Consider the following 19,113-nt stretch of genomic DNA (forward strand, 5'->3'; position numbering starts at 1 on the left):
GAATAACTACAAAGAAAACTTTCCTAGGCACTTCAGAGTAAAGCTGTTGAAACCAAATATAAAAAGAAACTCTTAAAAGTGCTCCCCTTACCCACAAAAAGAAAATATCTTCAAAGCAATAAAAATTAAAATTTCAGATGACTTAACAGAAATAGATTACAGAAGAAAATAACATATTTTAAATAATCTTAAAGAAAATAGTTGCCAGCCTTAAATCCTATACCAAACAAATTATACAATTAGAATAAAGGTGAAAAAATACAGCTATTTTCAGAAACAAAATACAGAATTTGTTACCAAATGACTTTAATGCAAAGATCTAAAGATAATTATTTGAGAGGAAGAAAATCATCTTGTGTGAGAAATTAAAGATATAAAGAGAATGAAGAAAAATTAAAAGTAAATATATGAGCAAATGTTGACTGATTAAATAATAGTAGCATCAATATCAGGGGTATAAATACACTCCAGATATTTTACATACATATATATAAAGTATATAATTATACAATAACAGTGTATGTTGGAAGAAAGAAAATAAAGTCAACATACAAGTTCTTGTAATATCAGTGAAGAGAATAAAATTATTAATTATGATAAGACTTCAATAACTTATATATATGCCATAATGTATAAAGTAATCATTAAAAGAATTATAGAAGTATACTTCTAAGCTTGTAGAGGATAAATCATGAAATAAGAAGAGATCATTTAATCAATCCAAAAGAAGGCAAAAAAGGAGAGAGAGGGTAAAGAGAAAAACAGAAGAACTTAAAAACATCACAGATCTAAATCTAAATTCATAGTATTTGCATTAAATTTATACAAACCATAAACTTGAATTAAAAGAAAAAGAATAATATGAAACAAGCTAAATATAAGGTATACAAAGAGATATAACAAAAATCCTAAGAAATAAAGATCTATGTAAAAGATTTAAAATATTATATAAATATTAACCAGAAGTAAAATGCCTATATTAATAAAATACAACTTAGAATTTAAGGCACAAAGCATTACTAAATATAAAGAAAGACATTCCACTGGCAATGCACCACAAATGTGTATTACAGTTGCATATTTGAATTAGTCATGGAAGTTCACCATCATTCTAAGAGGAGATTAAGAAAGAGAGAATGGAGAAAATAGAGACAACAAAGGAGAGGAAACAGCAGAAAATGAACCAGAGAAAAACAGTTAAAAATGAATTTTCTAAGTGAGAGGGCCTACTGAAAGCCATTGGCCACCTGATGCGAAGAGCCAACTCATTGGAAAAGACCCTGATGCTGGGAAAGATTGAAGGCAGGAGGAAAAGGGGATGACAGAAAATGGGATGGTTGGGTGGCATGACTGACTCAATGGACATGAGTTTGAGCAAGCTCCGGGAGGTGGTAAAGGACAGGGAAGACTGGCATGCTGCAATCCATGGGGGTGTAAAGAGTCAGACACGACTGAGTGATTGAACATACACACTCACAAAATATGACATCAGACTTCTCATCAGAAATACTGAAGGATTCTAGGATAATGTAGGAGGAGGGGGTCAACTATTGGCAACATTACATGCGTAACCTTGAAAAAGTATCTTCTTAGCCTGAGAGTCCATGATCCAAAAATTCCAAACAAAGAATTACTACTCAATAACACTGTTACTTGGACAATGTAACAATTCAACGTCTTTTGGTTGTGAATAGCTTCTTTCCCAGAGCTAGAGGCCTTCCTACTCCTCTAGAACTGCCTTTGCTCAGGCTGTATGCATGAACTATTTCTCATTTATCAAAAAAAATCAAAGTTTTCAGTTCCATCAAGAAACAAGGAGACCCACAAAGTCACCAGTAGGGATAAAAAACAGAACAGTTACTAGGAAATCATCCAAAAATGTAAGAGCTTTTTAAACCTTATATTATTTGATGAAGTGATCCCGCCTCTGAGAACCTTCCTATATAACATCTAGAAATGATGACGCAATATTGGAAGCTACAAGAACAAAAATGTAAAAGATGACTCCTACATTTCAACATTTTCTTTTGCTTTTTTTGTGCTGATTTCTTTACATCATAACTTATCTCCCTTTAATCTTAATTACTTGAGAGTAAAAAAATGGTGCCAATTTCTTATCATTGGTTAATAGCTCTAACCACACTGATTAGAATAAAACACTGCCTTGCTGTTTTATTCAAGCAAATAAAACAATGGCTGTCCCAGCAGCATACACTCCTCCATATGGGTTCTGCCTTTGAATTTTATGGTCCCAATGATTCTCTGGTTCTAAGAGAGGTCATCTCCTATCTGGTGGCTTTATTCCAGCTTACGGATATTTTATTAAAAGCTGCATCCAGTAGGCCTTCCAAAATAACCAGCAAAAATTTCTTCTGCTAAAGGTAAGGAAACGAGTAACAGGATTCAAGTCTCAGAGGGGTTATTACATGCAGAGTAGAGGCCAGCTGTTCTCCATCTTTTCAGAAGATATTTCAAGGGAAAAAAAAAAGCCACTAAAATCACAGTGGGCAAGATATAAGCAGCACAGGTAGAAAAGCATGCTTAAGATAAAGGATTGTAAAGTCATGGAAAAAGAAAAGTTGAAGGTTTTCTTCTTCTGGATAATTTGAAATTGAAGGAGGCTGTCTACTGGTCTGGGTTGATTTGGCCATAGATCACTGGGGAACAGAATGTATACTAGAATGTGTGATCTAAATTTCCCAAAGTGACTTTGGACACTGGAGGATTTTCATCAAAACTTAAGGATCACTTTGCACGTAAAGATCAACTTCATCTTTTTTATAATAAATTATACATTTTACTTCATGAAGAGGAGTCAAGGATAGATAGAGGGTGACACTCAATGGTTATGGCAATTTAGAATATAACATTTGAAAGCTGGTTTTCTCATACTAATTATACCTATAAGCAAATGATGAAAGACTTGAGAGAAAAGCCTTAGACTTCTGCTAAAATTTCATTTTCCAAATATTAAATATATTTTATAGCTGTCATTATAAATAGTCAAATAGCTTAGCAACCTAAATGCACAAAGAAAGAAATGGAGCTTTTAAGGAATAATCCTTTTAGTCAAATTTGTAGCAACAGCAGACAGATCCACATGATGTGGGAAAACAAATATTGGTCTTAGACTCAAAAGATCCATGTTGACTCTCAGCACTGGCAAGTCACTTCACTTTTCTGAGCCTAAATTTTTTTTTGTATCAGACACATCTCTTACCCTTTCTGTCTCTGTTTCTTCCCCTATAACTGCAAGATCTTGAGGTTGCTATTAATATCTCCCCCTACATGTGTTACAAGGGTTAGATGGAATAGTAGAGTCAATGTCCTGATACATAGTAAGTTTTCAATATCAGTATCATTTTCCAAAGGAAACAGTCAAAAAAATCCATTTTTCTTCCTTCCTAGCTGTGTAAAACTACCCAGTTTCTTAGTATTTCTTCCATTACTGACTTATACAAAAGATAAAATAAACTGACTCTTAGTTTCACCTCCAAACAAAGCTTAAACTAAATAGATTGTGCAAGCTTCCACTGTGAATAAGGCCCATGCCCCACTTCTTGATAGCATCATTTGGGGAGACGGTGCAAAATCTCAGAAAGGAGAGCTTTGTGTACGCCAAAAGGACTTAGTGCATGTGCACCAAGTGTCCAGCCTCCACAAACACCCCCGTGTTCTCCGTGTGACACATACAAGCAGATCCACTGGACTTGAAGGAACACAGTGAAGGGACAGTCAGCAGCCCTAACCAGAGTGGATCACCGTCCATAACCAAAAGAGCCTTCTTAAAGTTCTAGTGCTTATAAGACCCTGGAACCCTGGGGTCCGAGAAGATCCAAGATGTCATATTTGGTTTCCCAACAACCTGAAGAGTTGTATTTACAATGATTTAAAGAAAATAAATGCAGTGTTTCTTGCACACCTGAGTTAGAGGGCTAAGAGTCATGTATGTACATGAATAACATACCCAGGAGCACGCTGATCAGCCCTACAGACAAAAGGCCTAGGAATTTCCTGAGGTGATGTGAAGAGGTAAAGTTATGTCTCTAAGTCTGGGAAGGCTACAGGGAGACAGACTTCTGAGACTTCTCTGGCCAAAGAGGGAAGAATCCAGAAAAGAACAGAGGGAATGGTGCATAAAAGAAGTTTCAGGCAGAAGAAACCAGTCAAGGGAAACTGAGCTAGTCTCCATATCCATATGCTTGACCGCTTTGGATGAAGCCATGAAACAGTGACTTTCAAGAAGATCTTAACCAAAGCCTCACACCTTATCTCTCAACTGAGCCCTGGAAATGGAGTTTTTGCCTTTCCCCACTATTCATGGCCTTCACTTTGTGTGTTATACTGCCTTCATTCCTCCTGTCAAGGATCAATGCACTTGATAATGTAATTTACATTAAAGTGTTAAATGCCCGTGATATTGGAAAAATCAAGAAATGGATAAAGAAATCCACCTTGTAATGACATCAGAATATCAGTAAGAAATAAATGTGGCCACACTGGACCCCAGACAGAATCATCTATTCAACCTAGGAGTCTTACCTCCTCCTAGACCACTGTTTATCAATCCAATTAGTTTCTCTCCTTTAGAATAGCTTAGAATATTTGTTAAAATGCAAATCCCTGTTTCCTACCCTAGATATACTGAATAAGAATCTCTAAGGTGGAAGTCCAGAAATCAAAATCTTGAACAAGCTTTCCAAGTAATCATTATGCACAATAAACTCGGAGGTTCTCTACCTGCCTCTCTTTTCTCACCCTCAGCACCTTGACCATATCTCTATGCAGCACATTTCACTGCATGATATTTGATTCTCCATCTGTGTCATCCACGTGACACATGTGGACTTCATTATGGAATAGATAGCAAGAAAGGGATCAGGTGGAAGGAGTAGAGGGTCTCGAGAAGGCAATATAAAAGAATCAGTATGAGGAAATCAAAACTGAAAAAATACATGTACCCTGATGTTCATTGCATCACTGTTTATTACAGCTAGGACATGGAAGCAACCTAGATGTCCGTCAACAGATGAATGGATAAAGAAGCTCTGGTACCTATAAACAACATATGAGCCATTAAAAGGAATGCATTTGGCATCACCGACTCAATGGACATGAGTTTGAGTAAACTCTGGGAGTCGGTGATGGACAGGGAGGCCTGGCATGCTGCAGTCCATGAGGTAGCAAAGGGTCAGACAAAACTGAGCAACTGAACTGAACTAAACTAATTCAGTTTTAATGAGGTGGATGAGCCTACAGCCTATCATACAGAGTGAAGTAAGTCAGAAAGAGAAATATATCGTATATTAATGCATATATAGGGAATCTAAAAAGATGGCATTGGTGAGCTAATTTGCAGGGCAGCAAAGGAGACACAGACACAGAGAACAGATTTATGGACATGGGGGAGTGGTGGAGGAAGGAGAGGGTGGGGTGAATGGAACACTATTCGTAACATACGCTATTATGAATGTTGAACAGGCAAAACAATCTCAATAAATAGATATAAGATACAAGGCAAACATAGAGAAATGTTAGAGAAACATATAGCCGTTACCTTCTTACAGTCTCTGGAATATGAAGAAAATGGGGTCCTTCAGGCCAACCAAAGAGACTGAACCAGGTCTGAGCTGCATTTACAGTCTTCAGAAAGAAGTCATATGTTCTGGTTCCTTCTTTAGGAGAAAATAATCCCTTATCTTTTGCCTCCTTTTTCATAGATCTGATGCCTTTCTTTGGCATCTCATATTTGCTTGATTTCAATGTTTCAGGTATTATTTCCATTCCTAAAATTCACATTTGTTTATATAAAAAGGATTACTTGACAATAAGGTAAAATAATCTGTCAGCTAGTCCTATCTGTATGTAGACAAATGGAGCTCATTCTACAAATTATTCTATGTTCTCAAAGAAACTCAGATCAATTTACTGTAGCTTAAAATTAAACATTATTTTCAAATGGCCAACAGAAATACTTTAAGAAGATATGTTTCAATAAAGAAAACTATTAAATTTTCTTCATGTCATAACAGTGTATTAAACATTCCTCAAAATGGAACCTTTCATTTTATATTACATATGTAAAACATTTAGACAATTCTTCAGTTTTACTTATTAGACAGAATTAAACCTTAGCTGAATAACTTATAAAAACAAAAAATTGGTTTCAGATTCAAAATGACTTTCTGTCCAAGGGAAGCACTTCGATAAAACAAAACATGTTCAAGCTAATGAAATTTTCAAGAATATAAAATGATTTCATCATGTTTTGTTTTTTAAAAATATCTGCCAATGTAATTGTACAAGCACACACTCATTTCAAAACCTCTCAATGTTTAATTTGGCTTGGTCCATTCAATTAAGGGAAAATTTTCAATATTATCCACATCCAGAGAAAGGAATATTTGAAAAGTTAATTTCAAATAACAATATCAAGTTCACATATTTATCTGTGTGTAACGTGTTCTTCCCAGGTGGCTCAGTGGTAAAGAACCTATCTGCAATGCAGGAGCCACAGAAGCTGCGGGTTCAATCCTTGGGTCGGGAAGATCCCCTGGAGGAGGGCATGGCAACCCACTCCAGTATTCTTACCTGGAAAATCCCATGGACAGAGGAGCCTAGTGGACTACAGTCATAGGGTCATAAAGAGTCAGACACGACTGAAGCGACTTAGCACACACATCTATTTCTAAGATAAGCAACATTGCTGCTGCTGCTGCTGCTGCTAAGTCGCTTCAGTCATGTCCAACTCTGTGCGACCCCATAGACGGCAGCCCACCAGGCTCCCCTGTCCCTGGGATTCTCCAGGCAAGAACACTGGAGTGGGTTGCCATTTCCTTCTCCAATGCATGAAAGTGAAAAGTGAAAGTGAAGCCGCTCAGTCATGGCTGACTCTTAGCGATCCCATAGACTGCAGCCTACCAGGCTCCTCAGTTCATGGGATTTCCCTGCCAAGAGTACTGGAGTGGGGTGCCATTGCCTTCTCCTAAGCAACATTGGACCCAGCTAATTAGACAACAACCCCCTAGTTCAGCATTTTGCGAATTATGTACAAAGGGTACCTGTACAGACAGTCTCAGCAAATTCACAGGGGCTCTACCAGATATTTAACATTTTAAATACCACTATAACATCTGCTTCATATCATATAAACTACTACCCTAGGTTTTTCTACCAAACAATCTAATAAATGGAACTGCTTGGTATAGCTTTTGGCTTAAGAGAAAAATCTTAAGATATTAAGTATATCATGAGCCAAAAACAGAGAATTTCTACTCTAAATCATCGGAAAGAGCACCCAAAGCAGAAAGTGAAAGTGTTAGTCACTTAGTCGTGTCTGACTCTTTGCTATCCCATGAACTGTAGCCTGCCAGGCTCCTCTGTCCATGGAATTCTCCTGGCAAGAATACTGGAGTGAGTAGCCATTTCCTCCTCCAGAGGATCTTCCCAACTCAGGCATCGAACCCAGGTTTCCTGCACTGCAGGAAGATTCTTTACTGTCTGGGCCACCAGGGAAGCCCTTCAAAGCAGATGATCCTCTCAAAACTAGTGACAAATTAAGCTTTCTTCATGGATTTCTCATTACTTGAAAAAAGTCTAAGTTTTGAATCAAATAATGTTAAACAGATAATGTTTTGGATTGGGCTAGTATGTATTTGCCACATACCGACAAACAATCTTCTCTTTGCAGGCTCAGGATCGCTAAATTTACTAAGAGCAGTAGAGGGTAAGCCAGTTTCTCGACTGGCAAGCAGACTCTTGGTTTCAGCTTTCACAGAACTGGCATCCTTTTCTACAAATGACACATTGGATCAGAGTAGGTCAAACAAGCATTTGTGAATTCACTATCAAATTACTGAACCTGAATTTCATAATTATATATATAAACATTATAGTAAATATGTGTATATATACACACACACATACATACAGTACAAAATAAAAAATCTAAGTTCCCATTACTCATGAATAAGATGTAAAATAAGAAAAGAGTGATATGAACTGAACTGAATAAGCTTTATTAATAAGGCAATTATTATGATACATCAAAGTTATTGGAGAATGAACAATGTTCAACTCTAGCATAAACAAGTATATATAGTCTTTTAAATGTTTCTACACCGAAATTTTTAGAATTATTATATATAGTGCTCAAAATCATATATAAAAAGACTGTCACTAAGGAAAGTAATTTCTTTCTAGTTAATTTTCTAAAATGAAAGCATTGCTTGGTTATGATTCCATTTTGTACAGCGTTTGATCTCTATTCCAGTTAGAGCTGCTGTGCATACAGTAGACTTGGCCACCATGGTAATTCAAACAACCACAGGCAATGCTGAACAAGAAAAGGAAGCAGATATAACCTACCACCAGATATCTACCTACCTACATATCTACTTATCTATCTACATATGCACGTACATATATATGTGTATGTATATTATATAAGAATACAATATATATTATATAACAATAAAATATTTAATACAACACATATATTCAGAATGTTATTCCATCAGAGAAGCATGGCCTCTGCAATTAAAAAGATCTAAGACGAAAGCTTGGCACCACAGCTCCCGAGCTAGTAAACCATAGGTACATTATACAAGTTCTCTGAAACATCTGTTTTTTATTCATAAAATGAAATCAAGGGCTCTGAACTCATGTGTTTGTTTTGAGGATTACTTTATAGGCAACAACACATAGAAATAATCTGGTATATACTAAGTTTCTTCCACCCTTTCAGTACAAAGCCATTCAGAATTTGCCAGAGAACCTTTGCCCAGTAGGTATGCACATATCCACAATGCTAAGCCACTGCAGACTCCATAGAAGGAAGTCTTAGGAAATTCAATGGCAGAATGATTCATTTTGACAGAATGATACTGCATTAGACAGTACCTTTTCAAGTCAACATCAAATGACAAAAGGTTCCTAGTGGGGTACAAACCCACATCTGGACACTTCAACTAAACTCAGTGATTCATATGATACTTTTTTATTTGGCACATTAAGTATAACAACTTAATAATTTTTATTACATATAAGTCATACTTCTTTACTTTTGGGTATACTTAGTATGTTTTAAGATTTCACCTTTACTGAACATATCATTCTCTAGAGCACAGTAGCTACATATGGAGGCTCTGAGTTCTCATAAATTTGGTTAGAATTCCCTGAGCAATGTGCTCATCCTCCCTATGACTCATTTTTTTAATTAAGAAAATAAATTTATTGGATATGAACATTATCAAATTTTCGTCATCTATGACTCAGTTTCTCAATCTGCAAAGTGAGATTAATAAGAGTACTGAACCACGGTTGCTGGGAAGACTAAATGAAATAACAAATATAAGGCACTTAGCACAGAATGTCATATGCCTGGAAGGCACTAATATATGTTATAAATTACTACATGCATATTTCTGAAGATATTTTAGATTATTTAAGAATCATGATATCTTTCTATAGTAATGTTTACCCAAATGGATATATTATTTTAAAAAAATTATTATACAAATACAAAGACTCTATTTTTTTTTTCCTTCTAAAGAGATAGCAGTATTGTGTACAGTAATTCTCATCATTTGGGGAGGGGGCATTATGAAAAATACAAAAAAGTGGTAAAGTAATAATAAGTTATAATGCCAATAATAATAAAATGACAACAACAATAATACATTCCAGTTATTTATAGTCTAGGAATCTTCACAAAAGCCTTTTTTTTTTTAATAAACACACTGCTAGTATCATGCTACTCCCCCATAAAGCACATTTTGTTTAATAATAGATGTTTAAGGATCTGGGTACTAAAGACAAAAGCATATGATAAAATGGTGAGGTGAGAACACAAAATAGAATTTCCACCCAGGTTCTGCAACTTTTCATCCTCTGCTCTTTCTACTACATTGTCTTATTTGATATCTCACACCCCATCCATCCAGTATAACAGAAGAATATAACATCAAAATTTGTCATAAAAATCTTTAAAATTCTGAAAATGTGTGCAAAATTTGTAATGCATATGTGCTGAGAAGGAACAATGAGAGCAGTAAGGAGAGACCCCAGGGTATGTGGAAGCCTAGAGAGAGTTTGATGTGGGGAGTGGGGTGGGTCAACAGTATAAACTGCTCTCCAGTAGTGCAGTGACAACAGTTTAATGGACCTAACTGCCTACTTTCCTCTGCTATTTGTCTCCCTCTCTGTGGAAAATAGAGTGGTTTATTGGATTGGTAAATAGGCAAGCATAGCTTGAATTCACTCTTTTTCCTCTTTGGGAACAAGCCTGTTCAATGAAGGGATACAATCTCCTCTTTACTCCCTATTGTCATCCTGCACACTCACCCAAAGTAGCTAAGAGAGGGAAGCAGAAGTTGAAGGGCAAGAGTGAGCAAAGTTAGTTAAGTAAGGTCCCTGGACAATGAGATTTAGATAAAGGAACAGCCTAAAGCAGGAAAGAGTCTTCTTTCCTTGGCTTTGTGATGGGAGAGATGGTGGGTAAGGCATGTTTGGAATTTGAAAAGTCAGTGTGTTCCTGCCAGATGGTCTCCAGTTCTTCTGAAAAGTCTCAGTCCCCCGAGAATGAGGCAGAACAGGATTGAATAGGTTTCACAGGAGTGGTAAACATCTGAAGCAAGTGGAGAAGATGAGAAAACTTGAAAACAGAAAGAACTGCAATTCAGCGCTGAAACTTAAGCCTTTAATAATCTACACAGAAAAAAATTTTCACACTATCCATTGCTCTCAATTTAACAGTTGAAAATGCTGGAGAGGGTGTGTAGAAAGAGACCTTCTACACTGTCAGTAGGAGTGTAAGTTGGTACAATCACTATGGAAAACAGTGTGGAGGTTCCTTAAAAATCTAAAATAGGATTACCATGTGATCTAGCAATTCCACTTCTGGGCATATATCCAGATGAAACTGTAATTCAAAAAGATATATGCACCCCTATGTTCATAGGGGCATTACTCACAATAGCCAACACGTGGAAACAACCTAAATGTCCATCAACAGATGAGTGATAAAGGAGATATGGCATATATATAAAATATATATATATATATTCACTCACATATATATATATACACACACACACACATATACAATAGAGTGCTACTCAGTGTATCAAAAATGAAATATCATTTCCAGCAACATGGATGGACCTAGAGATTATCATACTAAGTGAAGTAAGTGAGACAGAGAAAGACAAATACCATATGGTATCACTTATATGTGGAACCTAAAATATGGCACAAATGAACATATCTATAAAAAAGAAACAGATTCATAGACATGGAGAACAGACTTGTATTTGTCAGAGAGGAAGCAGGGAGGGAGAGGGTCAAACTGGGAGTTTGAGGTGTAAATGCAAACTATTACATTCAGAATGGAGAAACAACAGGGTCCAGCATATGGAACTATATTCAATATCCTCTGACAAACCTGAGTCATGAGTGTCTTAGTAGAAAAGAATATAAAAAATATATATGTATATGAGTTACTTTGCTATACAGCAGATATTGGCACAACACTGTAAATAAAATAACACTGTAAATCAACTATACTTCAATAAAAAAAGAAATAATAGTCATTCTATTATGAAATTGGAATGAAAAATCCAATTTATAACAACTTACCATTTTTTACAATAATTTTTTGCTCATCAAGATGAATTGCCATATATGAATAAATAGTAAGCATGCAGTTTTCTGCTGTTGCAGTAACTGGAAGTGAAAACCTGAAAGTGGAAATATCACATTCAGTAAATTAAAATCTTCAGATGCAGTAAACACAATGAAAAAAAATTTAAACTATCCTGGATGTCTATAATAATCAAGACATGAATTAGTCATCATTTTTCTTTCCTTTTATCAATACTTTGGTTTTCTTAACTACCTATTGTATCTAGCTTAATGGTGTAAGAATATTTACTTTTAAAGCTTTTAGCAGAGATGGTAAATTTCACTGTCAATGTGCTCTAAAACACAGCTTGTAATTACGCAGGTTCACAAACAGATTCAGGAAATTTTAGAGTTGAAGGAGCCTCAGAGTTAATCCACTCACCTTCTTTCATAGAATCTGTGACAAATGATATCCAGCTTCAGAGGACCAGCATGACACTCATGACTCAGAAATAACCCATTTCATATCTAGAGAACTGTAACCTCACAAATTCTATTTCAGAGCAACACAAAATCATATCTACAACCTACAATCTCTATTACATTCCTTCAAATATTTAAATACAGTTCACTATATCTTCTTTAATCTCTCTTTCCATATTAAAACATTTAGAACGTTCAAGGGTTCGTTCAACTCCAAGGCCTTTAAATATTTCACATACCACCTAACCTCTTTAGACACTCTTTTGTTTTGTGTTTATCCTTTAAATGTGTCTGAGAATTGAAAGTAATATTGTAAAAGCTGTTCAACCAGTACAAAGTAATATAACCTTCCACAATCTGCATACTCTATTTTATGAAAGCACTGTGAAATTGTCATCTTCACCAGTCACAAAACACTCTTAGATGATACTGGGCCTAACTTAGGTGACAACTCTATCCTTGTGCAACTGATTTTTTAATATAAATACTATATTTTATATCTATATCATTGTAATACCACCTTATTGGTTTCACTTCTGTGTTATAGCATATCAAGATAATTTTACTCTTGAATCAGCTATCAAACTAGCTCTTCTATCTAGCTTATTATGGTCACTGGCCAAAGCAAAACAATAAAATCTCATTTTATAATCTAAGTTAAATATAGAATGCAAGTAAAATACAGAATAGAATGAGACTAATAAAAATCTGTAGCTGAGATATAATGAGTTGTCAAGGGACATTAAAATAAACATGTTATATGTAATTAAATTGATTTTTGCCTCAGCTCTGCATAAGATATCTTCCCATAAGAAATGCATTGTTTTTACCTTTACTAATTAGTGTGTATTAAAATATTATGCAGAATATACAGATTCAACATTGTCTTGTTTAACCAACCCTAGTCATTCCCTTGCCTCATCCTAAACACATGCATTAGGTTGTCCTCTTCAGGATTAGGTTATATTTTTATATGTAACTTTTTCCACATGATTTCCCTCTTAAAATGAAATTTTAAATTCCTTGATAGCATGAATCATTACTTCTACATACTATGCATTTATGCCAAGTATAGCAACCAATCAAAACTCCATTAACTGACCAACTATGTTTAAGGATATTTTTCAGATTAAATAATATAGTTTATCAACAGACACCATCATCATTGCTATCTTAGAACCAAAAATGTTAATTTTGTTTTAACAGTGATTATAGAAGGAGAAAAAAAAAAAAAAAGGAAAGAAAAAAAGACAACTCTAGCAAATCCTGTGGGTGCTCTGTCCTTAAGTTCTTATCCCCCAGGAAATAGTTCTTTGTGCTGGACTCCGATCCTCTGGGTGGGCATGGTGGGGTAACGGTTACCTTCTTCAGAGAATTACAACTGGAGCTACTGGAGCTACTGAAAGTTACAACTGCCTTAGGAGCTTATGGTCCTCAGAGTAATCCTGCAGCCCATGCCTGTATGGTGTGGGGGTTTGATAGTCCAACAATCTTGCTTCAAATAGCACAAAAACTGTACAGTGGTAACCTCATCTGCAAAGAACTCCAGGGATCAAAGTGAGGTTGGGGCTTAATTTTCATATTTATTTTGGATGACTGATTCCTGGTTCTCCTTCTCTTACCTCCTTACTTTTTTTTTTCTGGGATTTCTTCCCTAATAAATAACATATCCATGAGGCCTCATCTAAAAGCTTGTGGACAACATTACCCGAGACAATTAACCAAACGAACAAACAAAAGAAGCACTATCACTTGAAATATTTATGAAATGGTACAAAACTAAGGAAAATATATTTTGAAATAAAATTTCACTATGAGAATGAAGTGTGAATAAATATCAATTGTTTTCCTCTTATAAAACTAGTTTGTCAGAGATAATAAGATATGATTTCAGATGCTCCTTAAAGAATAATCAACATATACAAAATTCATTTGACCACATTCTTCTTGGAGCATGCAATACAGAAACTGGACAAGTTATACAGTATGGGAATATGGACACTTTATACATTGATATTATTAAAAATTCATTTAAACAGAAAAAAGGACTTTCAGTTGGTAATACTAACACATTATATTAAATATATTTCTGAGAAAATTGGGTACTTCATGGCAATTTATCAAAGAAGAATGGTGTTATTTATGGATTCTCTATGCCAATCCACACAGACAGGAACTATGTGTGGTAAAAGATTTACTCTAAAAATACTCAATATTATAGTAACAGTGAAATGAAAAGGGACTCTGACATTATGGATTTCAATTCTATTCTGGGATTTAAATTGAAAATTTCAGGCATGAGTGAAATAGAACAGTCCTACTAGACCAAAACTGGGATGGACATTCCTGGTAACAACAGAGTTGATACGATGCAGATGGTGACGAACATTGTGGAAATGTGGCAGCTACTGTGCTGAACATCTAACATGCATTGTTTAATTTACCTAAATCCTCTCAACAGTCCCAGAGGATATGTACTATTAATTTTCTCAGCCTTTGGTTAAAATAGCAAAGTCCAGAAAAAGTCAATAATTGTTTAAGTTCACCCTATGAGAAAAGAGAGGGTCCAAGTTCAAATTCGATCTGCCTGAAACAAAGCTCTGATATCAGCCACTGCATAGGAATGGTTAGCTTCCAGATCTGTCTTGCACAGATGCTCAAAGCTGGGAAGTCTGCATAAAATCACATCATCACAAATGTTTTTCAATAGTTTTTATCAATTATGTCATTAAAAACCACACACTATAATACTTCTAGCTATTCTAATAATGTTAAATTACATAAGTCCTTATTAAAAAACTGGTTTAAATAAGAGTCTTTTTTAAAAGCTATAAATATTTTCCTGGGTTCTCAGGAAGAAATATTTGAATTCACATGCACTTCTAAGTAAACAAACCATAACCAGCATTTACAAAACTGATGTAAACAAATTCTCCTGTTGGACACATGCAAATTCTAGAGTTGGAAATTCTGTAGCTGTATACAGAAACAAAAGGTACTTCTGTACCCTAAGGGACAATGAAAATATGTTAAGAAAAACTTAAGTCACTCTTTTAAACAGAATTTTTATGGACAAACTACTGATATTTTATTGTGATAAATCAAACAGTAAATACCATAATGTATAGAAAGTCATGTATGGAGTGCACATTTTTTTTCTCTGTTATTTCAGGTTCATCTGATAATTCTCATTAATGATTTATTTCCTCTGTTTCCAATTATGTACTTTAAATTCTTCTAAACTTACAAAAGAACTTACACGTGTATATACCCTGTACCTAGTTCATCAATTACCATTTTGCTACATTTATCTCTCTCTTTCCTTTTTATTTGCAATCAATTTTCTTAAAAAGTATGTGTACACAAATTTACCTTTAAATATTGGCATATAACCCCTAAGAACAAGAGCATTCTTTCATATAATCACAATTCTGTCATTATTGCCATTAACTTTGACATTAGTACAAGAATATTATCTACTTTATAGTCCTTATTCAAGAGTCCCAATAATGCCAGGGTCCAAAATGGGATCAGTCATTGAAATTTGTCTCTTTTATTCCAGGACAATCCCCGAGCCTTGTTTGATCCTTCCTTCACGGCACTGACATTTTAAAGAGTCAAGCTGTCTGAATTGCTCTGACTTTCCTCTCGTGACTGGAAAAGATTTAAACATTTGTAGCAAGAAATCCTTATGTGTTGTGGCATGCTTCCAGTTTAATTGCATCAGGAAGCACAGAAGATTAGTATTCCTCATTATTTGTGATGCTGAATATGGTCATTTAATACAGTGTTGCCCATCAGATGTCATTATTTTTTATAGCAGTATTTCTAAAAATATAATTTACATATAATTATATATGGAAGAAGCACAAGCTGGAATCAAGATTGCTGGGAGAAATATCAATAACCTCAGATATGCAGATGACACCACCCTTATGGCAGAAAGTGAAGAGGAACTAAAAAGCCTCTTGATGAAAGTGAAAGAGGAGAGTGAAAAAGTTGGCTTAAAGCTCAACATTCAGAAAACTAAGATCATGGCATCCGGTCCCAATACTTCATGGGAAATAGATGGGGAAACAGTGGAAACAGTGTCAGACTTAATTTTTTCACTACAAATGGTTATTGCAGCCATGAAATTAAAAGACACTTACTCCTTGGAAGGAAAGTTATGACCAACCTAGATAGCATATTAAAAAGCAGAGACATTACTTTGCCACTAGTCAAGGCTATGGTTTTTCCAGTGGTCATGTATGGACGTGAGAGTTGGACAGTGAAGAAAGCTGAGCACCAAAGAATTGATGCTTTTGAACTGTAATGTTGGAGAAGAGTCTTGAGAGTCCCTTGGACTGCAAGGAGATCCAACCAGTCCATTCTGAAGGAGATCAGCCCTGGGATTTCTCTGGAAGGAATGATGCTAAAGCTGAAACTCCAGTACTTTGGCCACCTCATGTGAAGAGTCGACTCATTGGAAAAGACTCTGATGCTGGGAGGGACTGGCGGCAGGAGGAGAAGGGGACGACAGAGGATGAGATGGCTGGATGGCATCATGGACTCGATGGACGTGAGTCTGAGTGAACTCTGGGAGTTGGTGATGGACAGGGAGGCCTGGCGTGCTGCGATTCATGGGGTCGCAAAGAGTCGGACACGATTGAGCGACTGAAGTGAACTGAACTGATATATATATAATTTACATATAATAAAATCCATAGTTTTAAGATGTGTAATGCAGTAGTTTTTAATATATTTAGAGAGTTGTATAATATCACCACTACCTAATTTTAAAATATTTTCATCATCCATGAATAAAACTCATATACATTAGCATTCATTCCCCATTTGCCCCTTCTCTTAGATCCTAGAAGTCACTAATCTACTTTCTGTCTCCATGGATTTGCCCATCCTGAATGTTAAATAATTACAATAATTACTTGTAATTAAAAGTAGTAATTGGTGGATGAGATGTTGAGACCATGTGGACATCTTATCCTCATTAACCTTTCATCCAAAATATATATACTCTCTCTGGATTGTGTAAAGCCTTCTGGAAGAGCTCCTCCAAGGAGATAGGTCAGTGGCTCAAAAGGCTGACAACCACTGAGCCAGGTCTCAAAACTGCACTGTGCATGAGAGTTTGTGAAGAATTAGTCTTGATTTTTCAAATGTTCAGTAGAATTCTGCAATGAAACCATCTGGGACTGGACTTTTCTTTGTGGGAAGATTTTTAAATAACTATTCAACTTTTGATAAGAATCCGCAGAGGTTAAAGCGTCTGCCTGCAATGTGGGAGACCTGGGTTCGATCCCTGGGTTGGGAAGATCCCCTGGAGAAGGAAATGGAAACCCACTCCAGTATTCTTGCCTGGAGAATCCCATGGACAGAGGAGCTTGGTGGTCTACAGTCCACGGGGCGCAAAGAGTCGGACACGATTGAGCAACTTTACTTCACTTCATAAAATGTTCTGATTTTCTATTTCTTCTACAGTATGGATAGTCTTCGTCTTTCTAGGAAATTGTCAGTTTCATCTAAATCATCTAATTTGTTAGAATACAGATTAAGTATTCCTTTCTTTCTACTTTATTTGAGTTTAAGTTGCTCCTCTTTTTCTAGTTTCTTTCAGTTGTGCAAGGTGGAAGGTTAGACTATTATATGAAATCTTTCACAGTATTTAATATAGTTATTTAAAACTATAAATTTCCCTCTAAGTATTGCTTTAGCTGTATCCCATAAATTTTGATATATGTTTTCATTTTCTCTTATCTCAGAATACTTCTTAACTTTCCTTTTGATTTGTTCTTTGACTCTGGTTTATTTAGGAGTATGTAGTTTAATTCTCTCACATTTGTGAAATTCCCACATCTCCTTCTGCTGTGTTTTAAATTTCATTTCATTGTGATGGAGTTCATATTTTGTATGATTTCAATCATGTTTAAAAATATTGAGACCATGGACTTCCCTGGTGGTCTAGTGTTTAAGAATCTGCCTGCCAGTGCAGAGGACATGGGTTCGATCTCTGATCCAGGAAGATCCCACATGCCGCAGGACAATTAAGCCAGTGTACCATAACCACTGAGCCCACATTCTAGAAACCTCGAGCTGCAACTACTGAGCCCATGAGCTGGAATTACTGAAGGCCAAACATCTTAGAGCCTGTGCTCTGCAACAAAAGAAGCCACCACAATAAGAAGCCCTGTGCTCCACAACTAGAGATTAGCCCCTGCTTGCTGCAACTAGAGAAAGCCCATGCAAAAGCAACAAAGACCCAGTGCAGTCAAAACCAAATAAAACAAAATTTAAAAAAAAAAAAAACCTTGAGACTTGTTTTATAGTCTAGCATTTAACCTATCCTAGAGAATATTACATATGCACTTGAAATAAAGTGTGTTTTCAGTTGCTGTTAAGTGGTGATGCTCTAAAGATGTCTATTAAGATCACTTGTTGATAGTGCTTTTCAAGTCCTTAATATCCTCACAGATTTTTTGTCTAGATGTTTTCTCCGTTATTGACACTGGGGTCTTGAAATCTCCAACAATTATTTCCAAATTATTTATTTCTCCTTTCAAATCTATTTGTTTCATAGACTTCAAGGATCACTTGTTAGGTATTTATATGTTTATAATTATTATATGGTCCTGATGGATTGAGAATTTATAATTATCATTATAAAATACTCATCTTTTTCTTTAGCAATCGTTTTCAGTCTATTTTTTAAAAATATTAGTGTAACCATTCCAATTCTCTAATAGTTGTGAATTGCAGGGTATAACTTTTTCCATTCTTTTAATTTCAACCTTATCATATCTTTAAATCTATATAGTTGTTTTTTTTTTTCTAAATTAAGCCTGACAATTTATGTCTTTTGACTAGATTGCTTAATGCATTCACATGTAGAGTTATTATCAATATTTTGGGGTTTATATCTATTGTTTTCTGTATGATTTATACATGTTTACTTTTGTGTCTTCTTTATTGCCTTATTCTACATTAAGTGGATTCTTTCTAGTATACCAT

General features: G+C 35.4%; 1 protein-coding gene across 1 annotated transcript in view; it reads right to left on the reverse strand.

The window, feature by feature from the left end:
- The window catches only part of CFAP47 (cilia and flagella associated protein 47), a 502,957-nt gene that overhangs the window by 324,506 nt on the left and 159,338 nt on the right, over positions 1–19,113 (reverse strand). Inside the window, exons 27-29 of the mRNA XM_052662737.1 lie at positions 11,638–11,738; positions 7,667–7,792; positions 5,558–5,786 (exon numbers count right to left, since the gene is read on the reverse strand). Coding sequence (XP_052518697.1) covers positions 5,558–5,786; positions 7,667–7,792; positions 11,638–11,738 — 456 coding nt within the window. The remainder of the gene's footprint in view (positions 1–5,557; positions 5,787–7,666; positions 7,793–11,637; positions 11,739–19,113) is intronic.

The sequence above is a fragment of the Budorcas taxicolor genome, chromosome X, assembly GCF_023091745.1.
Source record: "Budorcas taxicolor isolate Tak-1 chromosome X, Takin1.1, whole genome shotgun sequence".
Classification (NCBI taxonomy): domain Eukaryota; kingdom Metazoa; phylum Chordata; class Mammalia; order Artiodactyla; family Bovidae; genus Budorcas; species Budorcas taxicolor.